This window comes from Crocodylus siamensis, chromosome 2 (assembly GCF_052110815.1).
Source record: "Crocodylus siamensis isolate JL-2025a chromosome 2, ASM5211081v1, whole genome shotgun sequence".
NCBI lineage: Eukaryota > Metazoa > Chordata > Crocodylia > Crocodylidae > Crocodylus > Crocodylus siamensis.
The window spans coordinates 162,270,042-162,296,337 of record NC_143396.1 but is presented as its reverse complement, the minus strand read 5'-3'; the positions used below and the strand labels follow the sequence as shown (position 1 = coordinate 162,296,337).

Here is a 26,296-nt window from a genome sequence, read left to right as displayed (position 1 = left end):
CAGTACAGTACCTTATTGTCCTACTATGCATAGATGAGGATTGCAGGATTTCCAGCCTCCTGGCCAGACAGAGTGGCTTGGTGCCGCACTGCCCCTTGGTTGTGGCAGGGGGAAGACTCGTTTGGGCTCTCTAAAGGCCCTGCCCTACGCTCAAATCAAAGCTGGGCAGAAACCAACTATGGAGTTATTGTACATTTTTAGCACTAACTTTGTGGCGGGCTTGCTCTTTTCAGGGCTGGAAGGCGGATTTCTATGGTGCGGCAGTTACTCTGCCCCTGCGGCTGACCTCAGTGTACTGCTCGATACACCAGTTCATGGTGTGGTAAGTACTTCGGCCCTGTGGCCCCTCGAGTCACTGCACCAGTGATCAGGTCACAGATGTACGGGGCCCCCATAGCGGGTTGCAGGGCTGCCCGGCTCCTGTGGGCAGGGCCGGGCCAAGAGCCTGCCTTGCCCCCAGGCGGCCGCACGAGTCCCGCGGCGCTCCCCTGGGCCGCTCCGGGGCTCCTGCCCCCGCGGATCGAGGCGCTCGGCGCTCCCTCCATCCGCAGCTCCGGTGCGACTGCGGCTCCTTCGCGGCACGGGGCGGCGCGAGCCTAGCAGGGCCCGGCGAGGGAGCACACGCACCCCGGTCCTTCCGCTCACTGGCCCGTTTGGCCCTTACCACCCCCCGTCCGGCCGCGGCGCGAAGGGCGTGTCTGCCCCCGGGAGAGGGAGGGGCGCGGGGCCTGAGGCGCGCGGGTGACGTCACCGCAACGAGGAACCGTTCAGACGCCGCGCGCCAAATTCAAAGGCGGCTGCGGGCGGGCGCGCGCAGAGGAGGCATTTGGGCTGGATCCGGTCGGGCTCAGCTCCTCGCGACCCCCAGCGCATCCCCATGGCCACTCCGCCCAAGCGCGGCCGCAGTGGTGGCGTCGTGAAGAAGGTGGCCATCGAGGGCAACATCGGTGAGCGCCTCCTCCCCACCCCCCGGGCTGCGGAAGCGGAGGTTCCCGGCTGTGGGACTTGCCTGGGCCCGGCTGCGGGCTTCTCCGTGCGCGCATGGGCGGGAGGGGGGTCCTGGTGCGCGGCCGCCTCTCGGTAACGCGCCCACTGGGGAGCGACCCCCGGGTACCGGAGCACGGGAGTTTCGCATGTGCAGGTGCACGGATTTGGCTGTATTGCACGTCCTGCTGTGTAGGTCATGGGCTCGAGCTGCTACTCACTGAACTGGCCACTTGGGAAAGAATTTGCTCGAGAGTTTCCTCTGGGATATAAGGGGACGAGGTGGAGCACCTGCCCGTGCAGGTTGTGAGGCCCACACAGGGTTTGCCCGAAGCGTGGTACTTCCGGGGTGCGGGGGGTGCACTTTGTACTTTGCAATTGCCACTTTCCTGTCATTAAGGAGCAGTTTTAAGGCTGCAGAGGGGCTCTTGCCCTTTTTCAAAGTATTTCCTTTTTTTTTTGTGTATGCAAAGTCTTACTGTTCATTTTTAAACGTTTACTAGAAAAATGGTGGAAATGACTTTACTGCTTTCTGCTAAAATACTAGAGCTGCAGTGGAAGCATTTTGTTCCTTCAGAAGGAATGACGGCAAACAGTTGCTAACAGGGAGAGAGAGAGATTATTTTAGATCCTGCTGGTTTTGTTCCTTGTTGGGGATGTAATAGTGTTGCCAGAGTAGCATGTCAGAGGGAGGTTTTGTGAAGTCAGTAGAGCCTGGGAAGGGAAGATGGCAATTCATGAGGCTGGCAAACAGATTGCCTTCTTACTAGAGAATTATATCTAATGTCTGTTGAGCTATTGTCTCACATCTTCCAACAGCTGCAGGGAAATCAACCTTTGTGAGTATCCTCAAACAAGCCAGTGAAGACTGGGAAGTTGTTCCAGAACCTGTAGCAAGATGGTGCAATGTTCAAAGCTGCCAAGAAGATAGCCAAGAAGATAGTGAGGTATGGTAAACTGACTCTTATTTAGGGGAAAATCTGCCTCTTTATAATCAGTGCCTCACTGATGCTCACCGTATTCTGACTTTCCCTTGTCTTGCAGGTTTTGGTTGTGATTGATCAAGCTTGTAATGTTTTAATAGAACATACTTCTACACTCCTGTGTTTAAAATGATATAAGGAACATGCCATTCTTTCTTAACCTCTAGCCTGACTTGTATATTCCCAATCATTACATCATTGAGTAGCAAAGTGTCCTCAAAAAATGTATTGAAAGATGCAAGTCCTTGCTCTTGCATAGACTACCCTCCCATGCCCTTGTAAAAATGTGGGATGACACGCACAGAAAAGAAGTTACTTTCACCACCTCTGAGTTGCTGCATGGAGAAAAAAAATGAGATGCCTTTGAAAGTGTTTCATAAGTATTTGGCTGAATTGGCTAAACTCTACTCAGTCTGGTTTGGATTTTTTTTCCTACCTCCAAATCTTGCACTTGTCACTCTTTCAGATGGTTTCATGGCTGCCACCTAGTGGTCTGAGTTGACTTTTCATGTGCAGTCATGCTCTCATTGAGCTGTAAAGGAATTTTGAAAGGCTATAAAATAGTACCATGTATCTTGGTTGACTAAGCAAGTTTTTTTTTTTTTCCTCAACATTTTTGGATTTAAGGCACCCTTCCATCACATTTTGGAATTTGATAGCATCCTGCTGAGAACTGCTGTTCTAATGTCTAATGCCAGGTAATAGGGCTGTGCAGCCCTTTGAGAAGAGCCAGTGCAGCTCTCTGGGGAATCCTGCTAGAAGAGATCACCTACAGGTCCTGATATACTGTAGCCTTCTCGCTCCTACATGCTTGCATCTCCTCCTTGGGAGCTCCTTTAGTCCCAGAATCAGAGGATGAGTGGAGCTGGGCTGCCTTCTGAAAAGAGGGTTCACTGCAGAAGGGGTGTTCCCATCTTCTCCATGTGTGCTGTAGCTGGGGGACCCCCTATGATGCTGCAGAGGAAACTGGGATGTAACAAACCCTGCCTGCATCCTATTCTATCTGTTCTTCCTGTGTAGGATGGGTTGTGATGAGCTGGAGCTGCACTTTCCTGCCACAACAGTGCACTAAGCTGAAGTTCTCAACAGTTAAGACTTTTGCATCACCTGCCATTTATAGGGTGGGAATTTTATGTGCCAGAAAATGTTTTTGCTCAGCCCTTTTAAGCTGAAATAAGGAAGCTTTAGAAGCTTGCAGTACTGTCAATATGTGAGGGCCTTTAAATGTCTGTTTCAAGTCAAGAATGGAATCCATGCACACTGTTGTGGTGTGAAAATATTATATTGAATACACTTTTTGATAAAGGTAATTCAGGCTGAGATGACCGGAAAAGAGGCATTTCTTCTTCCATCAAAATTGGCAGATTGCTTCTGGTACTTGTTATGGCAATGTAGGAGGTGGCAGGGTGAATTTGCACATTATAGATGAACTGAAGTAGATTATGCATAGCAGTAATTATCATGGGCTGAAGTTTACTTCATCAGATGCTGGAGATGGGAAGGAATGGGAACCCTGCATAATAAGGTATGTCCAAGGAGGTGATAGTTCGATAGAGCTTTCCTTGCACTTTCCTAGCTAGGAGTTCTCTGGATTCAGAACAGCAAATTCCTTCTGGAATTCAGTTATTTTTAAAAAAGGCCCCAATAGTTGTATATGCATCCTAAAGATTTATCATATACATTGGGAAGCTACTGGTAAAAGGCTTTGACATCAGCCATCCAAAAACTTTGGTAGATACTGTGCTCATTTTTAATTAGTCCACTTATTCACAGAGGGCAAGAGTGAATCTGCCCAAATGTATGCTACACTGTATTTGCCCAAAGAATTCTCCTGTAACTTGAAATTGAGTGTAAATTTATATTTAGTTGTAAAAAAGCATGTTTTAATGGTTGCCAATCGATGAATTTTAGCTTTACTTTGGGAAATAACAAAAGTACGAATCCAGAACTAAATTAAATTCTTTTTTTAAAACAATGATTTCCATCTTGTGACTTTTAAATCATGATTTGAATTGGTCCCCCCTGATTTTTAATAACATTTAAATATCTTTCAATATGCATGGACCATGTCCATTTTGTACTAAAATTTCACTAACTTGGAATTTATGTGCACTCCTAAACATAAAGTCAGTTGTCTCTGTCTTTGTCAGACCCCTAGTAGAGCCAACTTCCTGAATACATGCTTTCTTTCTCAGTCATATTGGGAGTCCTTACTCTAGTTAAGCATCATGGTAGGCTTCTTAGGGCCCTCTAGACATGCAGGTAAGGGTGTGATGGGATCTGATGAATGATTCACACAACTGCACCTCCTGCCATGCCACACATGCATGGGAAGAGGCGTGATGGTGTGGCTGTGGGATTGCAAATCAGATCCCATCATTCCTTATAGCTGGTGCCTTGGCTGGCTGGTTTGCTTCACTGGGAAGAAGCAAGCTCCACTGGCTGGGACCCTTAGTGTGACTGGATGCCATGAAGGTGCTCCAAGGGTCCCTGTGACAGGTGTCCCAGCTGTGGGGTTGTTCCAGGTGCCCCTCTGCCGTAGTTGGGACGCCACATCAGATGCACTCTCTCAACTGTGGGGTTGATTGGAGTACCCCAGTAGTTGGGAGCAGCAGCATCTGGGAGCTTCCAGGCCTGCGTGTGCACATGGGCACCGTCAGTTAGGAGCTCTGATAGGCTGATGGGACTCTCAACCACAAGGGCCTTTGGTCACATGTTCAGTTAATGGCATGATGGGAAGCAGCTACAAAATTAATACACATTTTATGGAATAACTTTGTCCTTTATTCTTCTTTTTATCACCCCATTAATTTGATTGAGCATGTAGCCAGGTGACCACTTGAGACATAAGTAACTAGTTGAGGTCTGATCTACACATTGTGCTTAAGGCAAGATTAAGTTCATAACTCTTCATTTAAAGCAAAGGGCACTTAGCTTCTCACAGAGCAGTGGGGCAAGGACAATTATAAACTTAGCTCCTGGCACTGGAGCCAGCTCAGAGAAGCCTGTGCTTGCCTCCTCCCACAGGGGGAAGGGTGAGCACTTTAGATTTCATAGACATTTGGGCTGGAAGGGACCCCAAAGGATCACTGAGTCCAGCCCCCTGCCCCAGGGACAGGAAGTCAGCAGGGATCATTGGATCCCAGCAAGATAGACATTGAAATGTGTCTTGAAGGTGTTCAAAGTAGGTGCTTGAACCACCTCCAGCAGCAGTCTATTCCAAACCTTGGGGGCTCGGACAGTAAAGAAGTTCTTTGTTATGTCCAGCCTGAATCGGTCGTGGCAGAGTTTGTGACCGTTCGATCTTGTCATCCCTTGTGGCACTCTGGTGAACAGACGTTCCCCCAGATCCTGGTGAGCACCCCTGATAGGCTTATAGGTGGGCACCAGATTGCCCCTGAGCCTGTGCTTTCCAGACTGAAGAGTCCCATGGCTCTTGGCCTCTCATCATAAGGTCTGTTTTTTCCTGACCTCTGATCATGTGCATGGCTCTTCTCTGTACTCTCTTAAGCTTTTCCACATCCTTTTTGAATTGTGGAGCCCAAAACTGGATGCAGTACTCCAGCTGTGGCCCCACCAAGGCTGAGTACAATGGGAGGATGACGTCCCGGGATTTGCTTGAGAAGCATCTATGGATGCAAGCCAGCGTTTTGCTTGCTTTACTAGCTGCAGCATCGTGTTGAAGGCTCATGTTCATCTTGTGGTCAGTCATGACCCCCAAGTCCCTTTCATCTGTAGGGCTAACCAGCATAGCACTACTGAGCCTATAAGCATGCTGCAGGTTTTTCCTCCCAAGATGGAGAACCTTGCATTTTTCGGTGTTAAACACCATCAGGTTCTCAACCGCCCATTTCATGAGCCTGTTAAGATCTTCTTGGATCGCCCTCCTGTCCTCAGAGTTTGGTGTCATCAGCGAACTTGGCCAGCCCACTTCTGACACCAATGTCTACATCATTGATGAAGATGTTAAAAAGTACAGGCCCTAGGACAGAGCCTTGAGGGACCCCACTGGTCACCATGCACCACAATGATTGACTTGTGTCAACCACCACCCTCTGGGTCCTGCCATGGAGCCAATTCCCCAGCCAGCGGATGGTGGCGAGGTCGAGGCTGTAGTTAGCCAGTTTTGCCAAGAGGTAATCAAGGGGTACCAGATCGAAGACTTCTTTGAAGTCAAGATATATGACATCAATCTCTTCCCCCTTGTCCAGGTGATAGGTCACCTGGTCTTAAAAGGAAATGAGATTGGTCAAGCAAGACCTACCTGCAACAAACCCGTGCTGGGTATGCCTCAGGATATTGCCGTCAACTAGTCTGTTAAGAATGGCCTCTTTGATAATCTTTTCCAAGACCTTCCCTAGGATAGAGGTCAGGCTGATGGGCTTGTAGTTTGCCGGATCCACTTTCCTCCCTTTCTTGAAGATAGGCATGACGTTGGCCTTCTTCCAGTCTTCGGGCACTTCACCAGAGCGCCAGGAATTCTCGAAGATCTGTGCCAGGGGCTGAGCTATGATGCTTGCCGGCTCCTTGAGTACCCTTTGGTGTAAACAGGGCCGGCTGAGTTGAAGAAACACCTTGACAGGCTGGATACCTTCACGGAGGGTAAGGAATCTCCTTCACCCAGGCATCCCTGACCCACAGTGGGCGGGGGTGTCCCTTAGGACCGGTGAAAAACTCGCAAAGTACCCATTTAGCAAGTTTGCTTTTTCATGGGCATTGGTTGTCAGTTGCCCCATCTGGTTTAGCAGGGGTCCAATGTTGCCCTTGCTTTTCCTCCGGCTCCCCACCTATCTAAAAAAGTCTTTTTATTATCCTTGATATTTGTAGCTAGCTGAAGTTCCATCACAGCCATGGCTTTCCCAGTTTGCTCTCTGCAGGTGTGGACCAGATCAGGGTATTCCTCCTTGGTGGCGGTTCCAGTCCTCCATCCTTACCCATGGCACCATCCTGTTTGGGATCGCTAAGCTGTGATAGCGTTGCGATCTGCTCCCTGCACACCCCAGCCGGCACCCATTGCAGGGGCAAGCAGGGAACCCCACTTGGTAATTCTTCCCAACTAGACATTGAGCTATTAATTGTACTTGCTGAGTACAATGATCCAACCAGTAATCTGTCCACCTTACAGTACTTCGGTCTAATCTTATTTCCTTAGCTTGTTAATCAGAATGTTGTGAGAAACTGTGTCAAAAGTCCTGCTTAAATCAAGGTATATCACATCCACTCTCATTACTTATGATATCTTTGCACCACAGGCAGCCACACAGTTTGAGATACTGTTTTTGGCTTGATCAGTGATGGAAGCATGCTCCTGTCTCAGGAGGTGCATTGAATTAGGACCCTAACTTTTTATACATTTGTAATAACAGGTTGGAGTTGATTGGGTGTGGGACTTACTATAAGATAGTTTGTTTGTTATATGCATCTCAAAAAACCCTTAATAAATACAAGGAAAAATGGTATTACTACAAGCTTAAAGTTGTTCATAAAATTGGTTAACTGCAAAGCTGAAGGTCCCCAGAGCAAAAACAGATATACAGTACACAGATTATCAGGGATAAAGGTTGTTGCCATGTTGGTCTAAAAGTACAAGCAGTCAGTGTGCTAGAGGTGATACCTATTTATTAGATCAACTAGACAGTTACGGAAAAAAAATTTTTGCAAGGTTTCGGGCACACACGCTCTTCCTCAGGCATAGGAGAATGTAAGGATTGTAAAATTTCTCCCATGTAGAAATGAAAACTTATATTGTACGGGAGACCTGGAGGATGGTATAAGTTCTGGTTGGGAAAGTTCATTTTATGCAAATTAGGCTTTGATAAAATTTGTAGCAGTCTATTTACCTCAACCGTGTCTGATAGCAAGCAGGATGTTAAATTATGCTTCTTTTTTGTTGCAATGTTTCATATTTCACAGGAGAATTGGTGATGAAAAGGTTCTCCTGGTCAAGGAATTCATTGTGTTGAGGTTGTTCTGCAAATATGCAAATTTAGCTCGACACAAAAAGCTGGAGCAGGGGTGCTAGCTTCTCTCCAGTTCTCTTGTACAATATGAGTTTTCATTTCTACCTAGGACAATTCAAAAACTGTAAAATTTCTTCTATGGCCGAGGAAGGGTTCATGTGCCCAAAAGCTTGCAAATGAAGAAACATTTTTTTCCCCAACTATCTAGTTGGTCTAATAAAATATATCACCTGTGGCACACGAGCTGCTTGCACACAGGTTGTGTGTGTTAAAAGATAAAAGTACTAATGATAAACTGCACATTCTAAACAAAAACAAGAAAATACTCTATGCATTGCTTGGGCCAACTTAATGTTGCTGTGCGTTGATAAAGATACAGCTATTGCAAAATATGTTTAATTTTCTATGCTTTATAAGGTTTTTTATAAAGAGAAAATGAGCTATTTGGCTGATGGACTGTCATTTGCTTAACCCAACAAATGCACTCCATAAGCATGTGTGCACAGTGAATCTAGATTTAAATGACAGCTGGTGAGAGAAGTGTGTTCTGGCAGAGAACAAGCCTGGTAGTCCCACCCTGAGTCTTAGCAGCTTTGCTGCTGACCTGTCATGTGACTTTTGTATTAGTCTCTGGTTCTTAATTTTTGTTTACAAAAATCTTCATTATAGGAAAAATCCTTATGTCATTAGAGTAGTACAAAGTTTTACTTGTTGATGATAATTTTTGTGCTGCTCACACCTTAGTTAATTTTCAGAAGCACTTGTTAGGTCAAATCACGTTTATTTTTCCTTAAGTAAAATGGACATGCTTTGTCTTCCTCCCACCCAAAGACAGATTACAGTCATATCAGACTTCAGGTTTTTTTCTTCATATAGACCTGTATAGAAAGCTGTTTTCTGTGTAGCACATATATATTGTTTTGTTGAATTTGCATGCATGTTCAGTGGCATTCCAACATTCGATTTTTATTGTTGCTAAATGAATCCTCTAAATGTGTAACCCCTTCAGCTAGGAGAGGAAGATATTTAATTCTGTGCTGGGATATATGTTCTTGCCCCATAGGGCATGTTTAGAGTATATGTAGCTGTCTGCTTAGATGTTGTGTCAGCAACTGTTACCAAGCAAACTATGACTAACAGTTGGCATGTGCTAAGCCAGCAACATTTTAAAATTAACTCATGGAAGTCGGAGGAAAAAAAGGAGCACTTTGCAAGAGTGACATCATTTTGGTATTGCCAGCAGGTTACCTTTCTGTTTGTAAAACAGTGAATAAAGACTCCTGCTGCTTCTAAACTTTTAAAAAACTTCAAGTTAAAAACATTCAGTTTAGGCCAAATCTAGAGCCTTTCTTCCTGATGTTGATGTCAGTATCAATGTGGATAGTGCCAGTATTTCACTGGTATCAATCTGCCCTCATCAGAGATGGTCACAGTAAGTGTGTTACCTTTATAGTCATCATATAAAGTTATTGGCAATATATTTATAAGGCTAGAAATCTGTTACTGCCATGGGTTGAAGTTCTTAAAGAAAAAGCAGTATGCCTCAGGAGAAGTTTATTTAAAGGAAGCGTCTTGCTGTGCTTTAAAAATGTTGATATCTAGCTTTAAACAGTAAGATATTTCTAAAATGGCGAAGTAACAGAACTGTGGATAACAACTGTTTTTGCAATTTGTGTAAGTTTAATGCAAGTGACATGTTGGATGCATTTGATCTTTGTTAGTCTTGTGCCTTGCAGTATCTCTGTGATTTAAGGTTTAATTCTCATGCAGTCTTTCTTCTAGGTCAGGGGTTCTCAATCTGGCAAATCCAGCCGTGGGGCCATGGCCTCTGGGGATCCTCCTCAGATTGGGAAATTTGATAGCGGGAGAATGGTAGAACTGTGTAGCCAAATCCAGCCCTGCTCAGGGCCACTGCTGCAGGATCAGATTAGGGCTGGTCCTATTCCCTGTGCAGCCATATTGGGCTGGCCTGCTCCCTGCCCCCTCCCCTCATATTCAGATTGGACTGGGCCACTCCTCTCATGTCCAGATGGGACCTGTGCAGCTCCCAGATGTACCCATCCTGTGTGCCAGATTGAGCCTGCTGGCCAGATCCAGCCCATGATCAGACCTGGCATCACTCATCTGGCCCAGTGGGTGAAAAGGTTGGGCACCACTGTTTTAGGTAAATAAAAGTCAAGAGCACCACAGATCATACCTGTGTTTTTCTTTCTCTAAGTGAAACTAGTGATTGTATGTTCACTCACATTATGGCTCAGTATTGCAGGGGTCTCAGGAAAAGGTAGAACATGCGTGGTGTGTTTCAGCACAGTCCCCGGATGGGGAGGTGTTGAGTAGACATCACTCATGCTTTACTTGTGTATAAGAGGAGCCAAGAAGTCAGTGGAGACATTGAAGGAGGGAGAGGTTGTGTGATGTTGTTACACTGGATGATTTAGAAGTAACTTGGCTAAAGCCATAACTAATGGGTGACTGACTTTATACAGGAGCTGACAACATCCCAGAAAAGTGGTGGGAATGTGCTTCAGATGATGTATGAAAAACCAGACCGGTGGTCTTTCACCTTCCAGATGTATGCATGCCTGAGCAGGATCCGGGCTCAGCTTAAGTCTCTTGATGGGAAGCTCAAAGAGGCAGAGAACCCAGTGGTCTTCTTCGAACGATCTGTGTATAGTGACAGGTATGTTCAGTTTTCAGCCTTCTGGCTGAACAGCCATATCCTTTCAAGTACATCATGGGAATGTATATAAGGCTCTGATTGTGATTATACATGAGGTTTTCACAAGCTTGTTGGTGGATATGTTGTTCAAGTCCTTTGCAAGTATGAAATGAGTTTGTTTTACCAGCAGGACATACAGCAATTTTGTTTTATTCATTGGTATGTATTATCTGTATGTAATTTTAGTCTTCGTTTTTTTTTGTTTTACCTAACTTTCCTTATGAGCTATGTGCCTACAGTCTTGCAGTTAACTTGTGCCCCAGGATAATCTCCATTAGCTATTGTGGTGATTCAGTAGAGGAACTTCAACTTAAATGTTCCTCTATAAGACTGGGTTCTGGCAGGACATGGTAAAGTTGGCAGGGGGTTTATTGAGCATATATCTGAATCTTGAAAATAAGAGCTGTTTATCTTTTTGGATCCAATGAAAAATATGACTTGAGTTCCCTCTTTGTTTGACTAAATCTTTTCCTTTTTTAGGTATATTTTTGCAGCTAACTTGTATGAGTCCGATTGTATGAACGAGACTGAATGGACCATTTACCAAGACTGGCATGAATGGATGAATAAGCAGTTTGGTCAAAGTCTTGAGCTGGATGGAATCATTTATCTCAGAGCTACTCCTGAGGTGAGGAGCAAGATTTTGTGACCCGAGACGGGGATCAGGGAAGAGTAGCACAACTGTCTGGGAAATAAAAGTTGGGTGTAAACCAGGGGCAGGCAAAATGTGGCCTGTGGGCCAGATCCCACCCACCAGGTGATTGGAGGGGCCCTCTGGGCTGGATAAAGAAGACAATTATCACTGGCCTGTGGCTGCCCCTTCGAAAGCAGGAGCAGCTCGGGCTGTGGTTGCTAGGCAAGCAACCTCCAACCCAGCCTTCTGCCCCAGCTCCAAGGCAGAGGGCACTGGAAATGTGCGGTTCCTGGGACTCTGGCTGGTAGCTGCAAGGAGTCCCATGCAATTGGGCCAGGCCAGCCTGACTCCATGCTGCCACATGTGGCTCCTGGGACTCCAGCTGGGAGCTGCAGGCAATGGGTTAGGGTTGACAACCCTGGCCGTGCTCTGCTGCCATCTGTGGCTCCCAAGACTTGGGTGGGGCTGTAGCTGGAACTGCTTGGCTACCCTGCCTTCACCAGCTCATCCTGTCCCTGCTGCAGTGCTCTGGGTAGCAGGTAGGGAGGGAGGGGAAGTGGCAGCAGTGGGCAAAAGGGGAAGCAGTAGCTGGGGGCTTCTGCCCCAGCACGTGGGGCTCCAGCTTCAGCTCCTGGCCACCTTCCACTCAATCTGCCTGCTCGGCGTGATCAGTAGCCACCTGCAGATGGCTAAGTGGGTGGAAGGTGGTCCTGCCAAGAAAATTTGCACTGGCTGGGGCAGGGGCAGGGGCAGGGGCAGGTGTAGGTGGGAGCGCAGGGTGAGCTGCCCAGGTGGGAGCAGATGAGTCTTGGCCCCATGCAGAGCACCAAAGAGCAGCCACGGGCTGCAGTGGAGTGGTGGAGCTGACTGCACCTGCCTTACGTGGGTGCTGTGCTGCAAGCATGCCCTGCTCTTCCTTCCCCCCACCCACTTCTGGTCAGCTCCCAGGACCTATTGCTTGGTTAGCTGCCCACATGCACATACCCACCCACACCCCAATTGTATACTACACATGCACCCCTCTGCCACCTCCCACACAATATACAAGAATAAGACTTTATTTTGAGCTATTATGGCTATTGGCTCTATATACACTACTTGAACACACACAATATTTTTTTTTAATAAAATTAAAACATGATACAGTAGATGTTTGACTTTTTTTTTAAGTATATGATTTTTTTTTTCTATACTTCCATTAAAATTTCTTTTGGAAGATTTTGTCTGCAGACCTCATTTCAGTTGGTTTAGTGCTGTTCTGTTCTTGGGGAGGTGCAGTGCACCTGAAACCTCCACCGATTGCTTGAGGGCGATAGGGCAAATTATTAGAGGGGTTGCAACCCCTCGTTATCTGATGGGTCATGCCTGTGCCTTGTGGCCTAAAGGGCAGAACTTCTGCAGTCCCAGGGACAGGCCATGCACCATGAGGGCAGGCCCTGTGGAAGGGTAGTGTTTCCCAGTCTAGGAGTGGATCTGATATCAGGGACCATGTGATGAGGGCAGGGGATTCTGGGACCAATATGGCAGCAAGCAGGGCAAGGTTTGGTGTCAGGTGGGTGGGCCTCCTTATGCCATGGAATATGTGACGAAACTGTGGAGGAACTTCTGGTGCCAAGACAGTGCTCCCCCATCTCTGAGGAGTACTTCTGGGGAAGGGGTGGGACTTCTGGTGGCAAAGGTCAGGGGCTAGGGCAGTGGGACTTCCAGTCCTGAGATGGTGACCAGGGGGTGGGCTGTTTGATAAAGGGTGTATCCTTGTGGCACTTAACAGCTCAGCAAAACTCATTAAGCGGCTCTCCAGCTGAAATAATTGTCCATACCTGACATAGTGTTTCCATTCAGGAAACAGCCTAGGAATATTTTGCCCACCTGTAGCCCCAAGGCTGCTTAAGTAATGCTTAAAAAATGAAGCTAAGATTATGATGACAAAATAGTTTGATGCATGAAAAACTAGGGTAACTTAGATCTGTATCCCAAAGAATAAAGATTCAGTGGCTGTGTAGTACAGTTATATCAAACATCTTTAAATCTATGTGTTGCATAGAGATCAGCAAGAAAAGGCAGTAGAAATCCCATAGCTGTTGGGTCATTGGTAGGTGGTAGAAATTCCTCTCTCCAGATTGGTGGCATACCTGAAGCCAATGACAATGCTAGTCTGGCTGTTTCAGTTGCCTTGTCATGAGCTCAGTAGTGTTCTGTGTCATTCATATGTCATGCTTGTGTCCTCTCTGATGTTCATGAGATGTCTAGCAGAAGCTAGTACTAATTTGATCTATGTTTAGAACTGGTTGAAAAATAGGAAAACAGAAGAAAATAGGATATCAGTTCTATTCCTCCTCCTCTCCCCACTTTTTTTCCCCAACAATTTTCTGTCAATATAGCTTTAATGGATATTTTATTAACCAGCTGTTATTGGTCACAAAAATTAATACCAACAACTTTATACCAATTTAAGGAGGAGAATTTGCTTTGCAGAGTGGCTGGATCCTGACTACTTTCCTTTTGCTTAGATGTATGCTGGTTAGGGCTGGGCAAAGCTTTGGTAGTTGATTCGATTCGGAGGAGATTGGGCCTGATTCGGTGACCAAATCCGAATCAGGAGACCCATTAAAAGGTCTGAATCTAATTGGAAGCCTCTGAATCTATTTGGAGATTCGGCCATAGACTTTACAGGCAGTCCCTGATGACACTCTGGACACAGCTGCCTCCAGCTGGTAAGTCTATTGTGGAGGGGGGGAAGGGAAGTGGTGTGGGGGCAGATCAATACCCCCACAGCAAGGGAGGGGCTGGGACAAGCTGACCAGTGGGGTCGGGGCATGGGACTCAGGGAGGGGGGCTCCCACCACTGTGCACTGCTGGTCTGGGAGCTGTTCTTCTGGTGGCTCCTCTGGTGGCTTTTGCTGCTGGTTTGGGAGGGCATGGGAGTGGGTGTGTGCCCCTGGATCTGTGCAGGGTGGGCTGGGCTGCACTCTGGGAGGCTAGCTCCAGTCACCTGCTGCCAGGCTGCACTCCACAGGGCAGGCAGAGCCAGGGCTGTGCTCTGGGTGGCAAGTCTCTGCTGCCGGGTGGACGGAGCCAGGGCTGCGCTCTGGGTGGCTAGCCCCAGCTGCCCACCACTGGGCTGCGCCCTGTGGGGCCAGTGGAGCCAGGGCTGCACTCCAGGTGGCTAGTCCCAGCCGCAGCCCTGGCTCCTCCCACCCTGTGGAGTGCAGCCCAGCAGCAGGTGGCTGGAGCTAGCCTCCTGGAGCACAGCCTGGCTCAGCCTGCCCTGCGCGGATCTGGGTGCACACACCTGCTCCCATGCCTTCCCAGACTGGCAGTGAGAGCCACCAGAGGAGCCACTAGAAGAGCAGCTCCTGGACTGGCGGCATGCAGTGATGGGAACACCCCCCCCCCCCCCCCCCCCCCCCCCCCGAGTCCTGTGCCCCACCACAATGGCTGGGCAGCTTATTCCAGCCCCAATCCCTCCTTTGCTGTGGGGGCATTGATCTGCCCCCTGCCTCTCTTCCCATGCCATAAAAGTTCTTGCAGAAATGGAGCGGTTCTCTCATGTTAGAATGTTTGGATAGAGATCTGGGATGCAATGCAGATCTGGCTCAATCACTTTCTATGAACCTAAGGGAGTACTCTTACCTGTCTGACTAATTGGGAACCTGTTCATGTAGGATTCAACCTGTGTGGTCAGTTTGTGTGCCTTGGAAAGTAGCTGATTTTAAAACTTTAGAGGTATCCTTTCTGTCTTTGCACCTATGATTTTGATAATTGCTCTGGGTGGCTGTGACTTGCCATGGAACAGTTCAGTTGCCCTGTCCTTTAGATTCTGTAGCAAAGCAAACTTGTTAAAATGCCCTTCCAAAATTGGGCTATACTAGTTTTGATGATTAGACTGCCATTGTTGGACAGATTAGTAGATTTTCTAGGGTCTTAGTCTGTTAAATGCTTGGTACTGCCTGGCTCTCCAGTAGGTTCTTGTTAGCTGATATATTTTAACTTTCAAATCTTTTTGAGTTTATGGAGCCAGCAGTGTTTTTCAAGAGCGTTAGTTCAGATTTAATCAGTAAAATAATGTCTGATTAGAAACATGGTTTCACAATGAAGACTTTCAAGTTTATGTTAGTGACATGTATATACAACATCAAAAATGAAGAAATAATGCAGGTTTTTTATCTTAGCTTGTCCCCTGCCTCCGTCCCCTCTACTCCTCTCACTTTCCTTACTGGTTGATTTTTGGATGGTCAATTAAACATGCCAATCTGTTTTCTTAATCCCAAAACCCAGTTACCAGTTAGCAAGTAAGAAGAATATTTTGGCTTTAAACAAGAAAACATTTTTCATAGGGAGTTGAAAATGACCAGACCTCATCTTTTTAATTCTGTTATTGCAAGCTCAACAGGTCTTTTTTTTCCCCCTTCTTCCCCCCACCTCAATTTTCAGAAATGCTTGAATAGGATTTACTTGCGTGGAAGAGATGAAGAACAAGACATTCCTATAGAGTATTTGGAGAAGCTTCACTACAAACATGAAAGCTGGCTTCAGCATAGAACATTGCGGTAGGATTTTATTGATGATTAACATCTGACTGGTAATTATTATAAGTGATAATGTTTTTCCAGTGTCTTTCCAATAAATTTAAGAAGAAGTTTCAAAGGGCAGGTGAAACTTTTAAAACAATTAAAAAATTATTACTCCTCAATATTTTCTGTTACTATGTTTTGGGGCTTGACTCTATAGGAAAGTTGAACATTTCTTAGGTATGCAAGATGACTTCAACTTCCATCAACTCCACCTGAAGTGAATGGTACTCATGAGTTTTCAGAAGAGCTCAGTGATACATAGACTGAATTTGACTGAAGTCATTAGGAGATGCTGGGCATTCAGCATAGTTGCAATTTGGGCCCCTCTCAGGTGTGCAGGTACAGGCACGATGGGATCTGATGCATGAGCCACACAGTCAAACTGTGACTGTAGGATCATGTGTCAGATCCCATCACACCTTACTGCTGTTGTAGGCAGAGCCTTGGATCACGATCCTAGTCTTCCTCTGCACTGGCAAGAAGGCAAGCTTCCATGGCTGATGGGGCTTCCAGCCACACAGGCACACCTGGCCATATGTTCAGTTAGGGTTGTGATGGGAACCAGTCAGTGTTGCACTTCTTTTTGGAATAATTCTGTGGTTTATTCCTCATTTTATCATGCCGCTAATGGATTGAATGTGTGACCAGGTTACAACTTAAGATGTGATTAACTGGTTAATCATATCTTAAATATAATGTGGGCAGAATCCTTAAACTACTTATTTAGGACCTAAACTTTAGGCCCTTTTTTTGAAAATTGTGTTCAAAATGTAAGATTGAAACTTATTCCAGTTTGGGGAAGTTTCATTATTAAAATTTTCATGAGAAATTCTTAGTTTATATATACATCTGCCAGAGGGCCGATGGTGATTTGGGTGCAGGAGCCCAGGCTGTGTGGGCCCAAGTTTGAGCCACTGCTGGGGAAGTTTGTGGCGGTGGCAAACATGCCCTAGCCACCCAACCAGTGGGGCTTCCCCATGCATCCCTGCTTGAGGGTGATGGGGGTGGGGGGTCATGGTGGCAGTGCTCCCCCGCCACCTGTCTCCAACGCCCTCCAGAACAGGTGGCAGGGAAGGTGGGAGGGAGGGGAGAGGGCTGGGGGGGGAGGCAGAGGGTGGTCATGGTGGTGGCTATTGTCGGGGCTGGGTGGCAGTGAGGGAGGGAGGGGAGCGGGAAGGGAGCCCCAACAACAGCTGGAAAGGTGGGCGGGAGTGGTGGGGGAAGGCAGCCCCTGCACTGGAGGAAGGCGGCAGTGGTGGCGGAGGGAGCCTTTATATGGCTGGCCCTGAAAGGTGAGCTGGGGGGGGTGGCAGCATGTAAACATTCCCTGAAATCAGTCATTCTTGATGGACAATTAGCTAATTTATATTATAAATTTGAATTGTGTGTATTTATAAATTAATGAAGAATTAATTCATGACAAATTCTTGATACTACATTATTATATTATATTATATTATAATTTAAAGGTGTTTCTTTGCAATTATTTAATTTCTTTCCTTTTCTCTCTACTTCTCTGTTTTTATACAGGATTGATTTTGAATACTTGCAGGAAGTACCCATCCTAACACTAGATGTTAATGAAGACTTCAAAGGCAACAAAGACAAGCATGAAAATATGATTGAAAAGGTAAAATGGCAAAACATACCATCTTTTTGTTACCTAAGTGCTAGCAGATTTGATTAGGGTTGTTGGTTGTAGCCATGTTGGTCTACTCTAAGGACATAGGCAGACAAGGTTTTTTGGGTAAATGTGATATCTTTTATTAGACCAACTAAATAGTTGGAAAATGTTTTCTGCAAGTTTTGGGTACAAACACCCTTCTTCAGGCATTGGGAGAATTTGCTGCTGATGTGTTCTCCCTGGTGGAAGAGAAGCAAGTTTGCAAAGTGCAGGTCTATGAAAATGCAAATGCATGGCAGTGAAGGTCAGAGGGACTGGGAGATAATAGGTGTGAGACAGGTAGGTGGAGGGGAGAGGAAGAGGGAAAGGTTGAACTGATGATAGAACATGGCTGGTAAAATACAGACAGGTTACCTGGGATTCTCAGATGGCAGGCAGGTTATAATGTGCCATAAATCCAATGTCTGTACTTAGTCCAGGATTTGGTGGCAGGTGCGCAGGGGTTTTGTGGATCATAATTTTGGATTTGGGTGCCTAACTTCCACCCATGTCCACTTTTGGATCTGACCCCTACTCCCTGAGCTGGAGAGAGAATATTAATTCTCTAGAAGGGCTCCTTGTGTTGCTCTGTCAATGTATGAACGCCAAAGTTGTCATAGACTAGGGTTGGCAACCCGCTAGATCAGGGGTTTTTAACCTTTTTTGTGCTGTGGACCCCTTTGGCAGTCTGGTGAAGCCTATGGACCCCTTCTCAGAATAATGCTTTTAAATGCATAAAATAAAATACATAGGATTACAAAGGAAACCAATTATATTGAAATGCAGTTATCAAAATACATTCATTTTGCCTACATTCATAATTGAAGGAAATGCTAAATTTCAGTTAGAGGTTAGTGAAAATAAAGATGTAATTTTTTTCCCATCCAAGTTCACAGACCCCCTGAAATCTATCCACAGACCCCTTGGGGGTCTGTAGACTCCAGGTTAAGAACCCCTGTACTAGATCCAGCCTGTAGTTGCGGGACTTCAGGTGCTCTCCCTGTGTTGCTGCGAGAACAAACACCAGCTGCAGCCAGATCCTAGTGGTCGCCTACCTCTAACCCAGAGCAGGTCACCCTGGCCTGCAGCTGGAAAAGTTGCCTATCCCAACCATAGACAATAAAGGTTGTTTTAAGAGTCTTCACTCTCTTAACAGATGAACTTAAAGGCAAGTTGTTTACCTGAAGAGGTAAAATTACTCCTGAGAAAAACAGCACAGATTTTGTTGTAATGGGTTACAAATATTAACAGGATGTTTAAGATCACCACAGATTTTAGAACTATGAACACTTACTGATATGACTAAGGGTAAATTGATCAAGGCTAAAATACTGAAACACTGCAAGAGAAGGAATTATATTTGTTAGCCTACAGTAGAAAAGTGTCCCCTTCAGTATTGGCTAAATAGCACAAATGAAATGCCCAAAAGGCCTCAGCTTGGTTTCCCCTTTAAAATTTTTTAAAAGAAATGTATCGGATATGAAAAATGGTATCTAGGAACAGAGTATTATTATGTTATATAATCCCATAGTATTCCCAAAATAAAAAAAATTGAGAACTGGTCATTTTGTTTTCAGAGGAACTGCTTTTTTAGGGGAATTTTTCACCTGCATCTTTCACAAATATTTAGTACATGTGTAAGACGGGAGAAAAATGAAGTAGCTGTACATGTATCAAATAGGCACAAAAATTATATTCACATGACAGCAGGTTGGAAACTCATTTACAGAATGAAATTTTATTGTTTAAATGTTAAGAAATATGTTTCAATTGATTTTATTTTTAATGCAAAGGTCTCTTCTGATCAGACTGTAGCCCTGTGCCTGTTGTGAATGCACAAATCTTGGGGGGCATGTGGCCCCTATGGCCCCTCAACATGTCATCTATTTCCTACCCCAGCCCCACAGAGTTACCTGTGGGGAGCTGCAGGAGCTGCTCTTCACACTGCCTGGCTGCCACATGCACGCACACATGGACATGGTGCCCCCTGCCTGATTGCCATCCTCTTGCTCCCCCCAGACCCAAGCAGCCACTTGGGCTGGAAGCCTGCAAGGGGACAGCCTTAAGGGGGAACCCACAGTTCCCCACATTTTTCTCCTTTAAAGGAAAAAATATGCATTTTTCCACAGCAAACAGAAAACCCAGATTTCTGTTTATTAGAATGCACAGGATTAACATATAGTGGAGCACAAGCAGCATCTATTTTATTTCCAAAATGTATGAAAAATATGATCCATTTTTAAGGTCTGTTCAAGACCCTTTCATATATTCTTGTGATCACTGGGTTGAGAAATGCTTGTATAAGGGAGGCCTGGGCACCATCACCTGCTCCTCTTCTAGTGTTTGTCTATTAAAGAAAGCAGTGGCCTTTGCTCTGATACTGATAGAAGACAGTGGTTTCCTACCTTCACCTAGATTGCTAGCAGACTTGATGGGTACTTGCTACTGTGAATAAGACTTTCCTGTCCTTCATGGCTGCATACAGAGCATGCTGGCTGTAGCTGGCTCCCTGCTTAGCACAGTTAGATCCCCTTTTGGAGGCATCTGATTCTCCTTGTACACTCTCTATAAGGCAGGGGTCAGCAACCTTTTTTGGCAGAGTGCCTAAACCACCCGCAACCTTGACTTGTAAGATGTTGATGTGCTGAGGGTGGATAGCAGGGAGCTGCAAGGGGCCCAATCCTTGTTGTGGCAGTGCCTTAGCCCCTTACCTGCCGTCTGCCCTGAAGCACACATGCCAAGCAAAATGCCTTTGTGTGCCACACTGTGGCATCCATGCTGGGGATTGCCTACCCCTGCTACAGAGTCTCAGTCAGAGCTCTGGATGTCATTGCAGGGGTCAGGCTGTAGCACTTACTTTAGGTGCCTACATCCTTTAAAAAAAAAAATTAGTCTTAAGAAGTTAGGAATTGAAATCCAATGCTAATTGAATGGTGCTGGTCCTGCAATACAGAATAAAGCTATGGGACATGGTTTTTTATAAGTACTGAGATTCTGTTGGGTGGGGGGGGAAGTGTTTGCATCTTTTTAATGCTGAAGAACAATTTTTTGTCCAAATGCATTGAGTAATTCAGCAGTGTTCATATACCTGTAATAATACTTTTCTGAACTTGTGTGTTTTGACACAGTGCTTATCTTCTCTACCAGCTTTAGGTTGGACAGGGCCTTAAAGAAACCTGGTTATTTTCCACTAGAAGCATTGTCTAATTTCATGATATTACAATATATGGCTGCCTGCACCTGGTGCATTACAGGAGTTTAATCTTCTTTGTAACGTGTTGCCATGGAATTGCATAGTTAGCCATAATATTTTATTTCACCTAGTAATTGTGCCTAATAGTAGCACAGGGTAGTAGAGGGGAACATGGGTTTTTTTTTTTTAATATATTTGCATCTGTAAATACTTCATTTGATGAAAAACTCTTGCTTCTTTTACAGGTCAAAGAATTTCTGAGCACTTTGTAATCCTCTTTGAAGAATAAGCAAAACCAAACTGTTCCAACCATCTGTGTGCTCAAGGTTTGAAGTGGAGATTTTGCTCTTATTAAAGTCTTTGGAGAGGACAAGATTCTGCACTGTTGCTTTAACAAATTGTGAAGAACAAATGATCTATCTTGCGTCTTACAAAATTTTGTGCAAACATATTTTTATAACTTGGTGAGTGTATTCAGCATTAGACAGTAGGGTTTATGAGTCACAAAAGGCTCTGGGAGCCCATAATTTCTGTTTTGAACTGGAGGAATAAGTTTCCACTTTTTCAGTTTTGTCCCCAGCACACACACGATTTCCAGGAAATCAGGGTTTTGGGGAATTTAGGGGTAGAATCTGAGGGTCTGCTACATTCTGCAGAAGACTTTTCTCTCTCCAAATGGAAAATGATTAAGGGCAAGGGGTTTATGATGTTGATAGAATTAATATATCACAAAGGTACCATATACTGAAGTATGAAAATGCCATGTTGTCATAAATTCACTGGATTGGTGGGGCTCTGTTCATAATGACTTAAATACAAACCCACACATGGTTAGAATTCAGTGTTCTTTAGTAAGCTTTTATCTGTTACATTTGTCCCATTTTGTATAGTAAGATACCTGAATTTTGCTATTGTAAGCACTTAGTATTTTGATTTTGTAACTATTCCAACTTTTCCATATTTGATTATTTTGGTCTGAAATTAGGAAAACTGTGGTAGCTAGATCCTTTTCTTTTCTTGCAGAATACAGTGTTCCTTAGATTAAGAACTGTAAAGGGAAGGTAAAACTTTAAATTGTTCTCAGGTTTTAAATGGTGTATTTGTAGATATATTAATATGACTTCTTAGATGTGGTGGAAGATGCCTGGTTTTTCAATAATATCTCCCCTTGTTAACTCTGCAGATACTTTGGGTATATCTCCTATGTACCAAAGTGCAGTTTAGACAGTATTTTTTGTCATCTTGTAGTGTGAGAAGGGGGAAAATTTGGAACAACCAACTTTTAGTGCACTGATGTTTGTAATTGATGCTTGTTTTTTCCCCAAGTTCAGAAAAAACCATATAGTGCAGATACATTTTTAAATATGTATTGTATTTGGTATTAGTTTTTCCAACTCTGTGTTCAAAAGTCAGCTGTATAATTACAAATTTTACTAGAAGATGATTTTTTTAAATAGTGCTTGTTTTGGCTGTATTTAATTTGAGAGAGAATCTTGTATTGTATGAAAAATAACGTTGGATTTTTCCGACTTTTGACTGAAAAATAAACATGAATTGAATTTAAGATTATTAGTATTTTCCAGTATGATGTCACAGCTCTATATAGGTCACCAATATATTAGTACTATACTGAGTTGAACTTAAGGACAACAGTCCTCATTTACACATAGGATACGCATTCTCTAATATTTTTGAAGTGTTACATTACTGGTTTCTTATTTTCCACATATGGGAAATATGTTCAGTTTCATAGGTCAGAGACAGTTGTCATAAAGCAGTGCTAATGACCACTTTTTTTTTTCAAAGAGTTTCAAATTCTTTGTTTCTTCCAGGCTTGTCCAGAGCTTCAGTGAAAAAAGGAAGAAATGTTCTAGGATGGGGTGCTCAGTCTCCAGCCTGTGGAGCCATGGCATCTGTCCCATGAGGCTTTCCATCAGGAAATTTGGCAGTAGGAGCACAGTGGCAGTAAATAGTGCCGCTCTCCCCTACTGCCAAGTTCCCAAGTCCTCTGCAGCCACTTGGAGCTGAGGCATGCCCCCTCCGCCTGGACAGCCAAATTGGGCCCAGGCCATGCCCTCTTTTCTCTGCAGGGCAGGACTACACCCCACTTCCCTTGCTGGATCTGGCCAGGCTGCCCCCTGCCCTTCGCACACAGCCAGATGAGGCCATGCCTGCCCTAGGGATTGGGATCACCAGTTGGATTGGGCCTATGGATAGATTTACACTGCCAATCCAGCCTGCCAGGCCAAAAGGTTTAGCACCACTGCTTTAAGATCTTTCTTCAAGAAACTGAGTTAATTTAAAGCTAGATTGAGAAAAATTCAGTTCATATTAACAAAATACACAACAGAAGACTTCAAACTATCAATCTATTTTTTTAAATCAAGTCACATTGCAATTATCTCTATGGTATGAGTGCCAAAATTTCAGACTTTAGGTTGATCGTGGACTTAATTATCATAAAATTAAATAACAGTAGTCTAATTTTAAGGTATTACAGTGGATATGTTCTTATGAATGCTTTTCCAAATGAATTGTATCAGAGGCTGGGGCAGACTGTATTCAGCTGGTTCCAGAGTATTTCATAAAATCACTAAAACCAAGTTGAATTCAAATGCACAAAGTCTCAGCCAATCATTATAGCAGTTTTAAATCCTGTAAGGAGAAATGTTTCACAGTTTTGGACTGGACTTCTGGACTGACAGCACAAAAGGCTGAAATTATTGGATGTAAAGTAGATAGTGCATACAGAAGGAGAGGAGATATTCCTGCCTAGCCTGCAGCTCAGCTCTGACTTAGTGTCCCCAACAATGGATCAGTTTCTGTCTCTGTTCAATTCTTTGTACCACCTGAGAGCAGCAAGTTATTGCCCCGCTGGTTTGTTTGTTTTTTATTTTAGGGTTATATTCATGTGATTGAACCCTATTTTTGTCTCTTGTCATTTTACTGTGAGGTCTTCAAGGCATAAGCCAGGTATCTTAATGTATAGGCCCTGAATGAAACTTTTGGCTTCATTGTTAACACCATTCTTTAATAGCATGAATTATATCCCCTCACACTAGAGAAAGTAATCTGGTGGGTTACCATTTACATTCTTACACTTGCATGTTAAACCTCATATGCTACAGGACTTGGGTTGGTGGGAAACAAGCCTTTCTCTTTTTGAGGGCATTACCAAAAGTGCGTTGAGTGTTGCATTTCAGAGATGTGTGGTTCTGTTCTTTTCCTTAATGTTTTCTAAGACTTGCATTATTCTGTTTTTAGAGACTTGGACCTAGATTTTCTAAATGTATGTACACACCTCAGTAACCTGATTACTGAACACACAGGGTGTCTTACACCGATACTGACTTCTTTAGGAACTGTGCAGTGCTTGGCACGTGTGAATCAGGAAACCCATAGAAGCCTAATTTTTGTTTCACCTGATCCAAGTCAGGGTTAAGTGAGAATTCTGAGTCTTCCTATGTGCACAGCCATGATGCACTACAAACTTCACAGTTGCACCAGATCGTGTTAGACTTTCAGAGGAAGACGGAGCTAGCCAGAAGAATTACGTGGTTACAGCTAAACCACTTTTTATCAATACAGTTACTCATCACTGTGGCGGAATGCTGGGCTAGCGGTTCCGGCACCGCTTAGGGGAGCTGCGGCCTTTGCGGAGCTGTGCGAGCACGCGGCTTGTGGGGCGGGATTGGAGGTAGCTTTATAGCCGCCCTCGAGGTTCGCCAAGTTGGCACAAGTAGATGACTTGGAGTAAGTTGTTAGTGTTTCTTAATTTATAGGATGTCCTTTGGTTCACGAGGTTCCAGAGCCAGCCCTTGCGTTCCAACAGTGGAGCTAGTCCAAAGCTAGGTGCGGCTGCCGACTCCTTAAGTCCCAGAACTGGTCAACGGCTCATTGATGTGGGTTGTTAGTAGTAGAAGTTATTACAGAGTAGATATGGAGTAAAACAAAAAGATTTTATTCACTCACCTGGCCTCACCCTCTTACGAATAAGAGGGGAGGCTGGTTGGAACGAAGCTGCAGTATATACAAGTATAGTGAGCGTAGATATGCTGTCTAAGCTACAATGAGAGGCAGTCAAGGAGTGGAGTCTCCGATGTTTCTTCAGTTACAGCATGCTGGATACAAAGGGGGTCTGTTGGTTCACGGGGTTCCAGAGCCAGCCCTTACGTTCCAACAGTGGAGCTAGTCCAAAGCTAGGTGCAGCTGCCGGCTCCGTAGTCCCAGAACTGGTCAACAGCTCGTGAATGGGATATACAGTACAAAACTGTAACACGGTGAATCGTTGTCAGTTGTCGGATTTTCGAGGCCTTTGTCTTCGCTGGGGTACACCCAGACGGAGAGGCTGAGAACCGGTCTATAGGGTGATCGGGCCTATAGAGTTTTCCGGTCGTCGTCTCTGCTGTTTTCTGTTTCTTTGCCTCTTTATAGATGTTGGTTGGACTGCCTCTGTGACACTAACTATGATATAAGCTGAGCATACAGGGATAGGATAGTTTCTTTTACATAGTAATTGCTAGGCAGACTTTCTACATAAATTTTTCATTTCTGCAAAAATAACACTTCTAGATAAGAAATGAAATCTACAAAATGTGCATGTGTAGCTTAATGCCAACAGAGAAAAATGCAAAGCGCTCATTTAGCTTACTAGTTAAGACTTCAAGGTTACATAAATGTGAGAGTGCCGCGCGGCAGTTATACAGAAGAGAAAAAAAAATAAAACAGTTACAATCACTTAATGTCGTTCCGGTTAATGTTGTTTCATTATTATGTTGCTGATCTATTAGAGAACATACTTATTTAAAGTTGTGCAATGTTCGGTTATAATGTTTGGCCCCTGCCTGCTAGTAGGTAACTACTGTGATGTAATTGGATTCACTTAGCATTGTTTAGCTTAAAGTTGCATTTTTCAAGAATGTAACTACAATGTTAAGCAAGGAGTAGCTGTACTTACATGCACATATCTTCAGTTATCTTTCTTATTTCAAAGTTCATTGGGCTTTTGCATTATTGAACCTATTCCTAGCATAGTCACAACTTGGAGTTTTTAAGGGCTGTCATGTCATCATCTTTATCACTGTTAGGAAATTTTGGATTATTTTAACTGAAAAATTAAGTGTGCACCTTTCAGTTCAGTTCTGAAGTGCTGCATCTCTGCCCGCTTCTGTCACGATGCTGCCAAAGAGAATGGCCCAGCAGAGAAATGGCTGCTACACAGAACCGAGAAGAATTTTTTCCCCTCACTTGCTAGAGGTGTCGGGGAGGGTCTTTTTGGGGGTGGGTTTTGGCACCTTCCTGAAAAGCATCAGGTGTTGGCTGCTACTGAACTGGGGATTTTGACTGAGACATGCTAATGCTCCTGCTTAGATGTGGAAACCTGGAGGTTCCTGTCTAGGGGTCTTGCTCCTCTGCTCGACATTAGACTGATTGCCACGTTTGGGACCAGGAAGGAATCTTACCCCACAGTCTGATTGGTACTAGCTATGGGAACTTGTACCTTTGTCTATTACAAGGGGCATGATCCTCATGGATCTCAAGTATTTTAATAAACGACTGTCTTTGCAGTAGCAGAACATCAACAGT

At 44.7% G+C, this 26,296-nt stretch overlaps 1 protein-coding gene across 1 annotated transcript; it reads left to right on the top strand.

The window, feature by feature from the left end:
- The first annotated feature begins 675 nt into the window (after positions 1-675).
- Positions 676-22,291, top strand: DCK (deoxycytidine kinase). The gene is made up of 7 exons (XM_090031971.1): positions 676-947; positions 1,804-1,931; positions 10,414-10,607; positions 11,127-11,274; positions 15,715-15,830; positions 17,385-17,484; positions 20,956-22,291. The coding sequence occupies exons 1-7, from the start codon at positions 878-880 to the stop codon at positions 20,980-20,982; spliced, it is 783 nt and encodes a 260-aa protein (XP_089888097.1). The 5' UTR covers positions 676-877; the 3' UTR covers positions 20,983-22,291.
- The last annotated feature ends 4,005 nt before the right edge of the window (positions 22,292-26,296 follow it).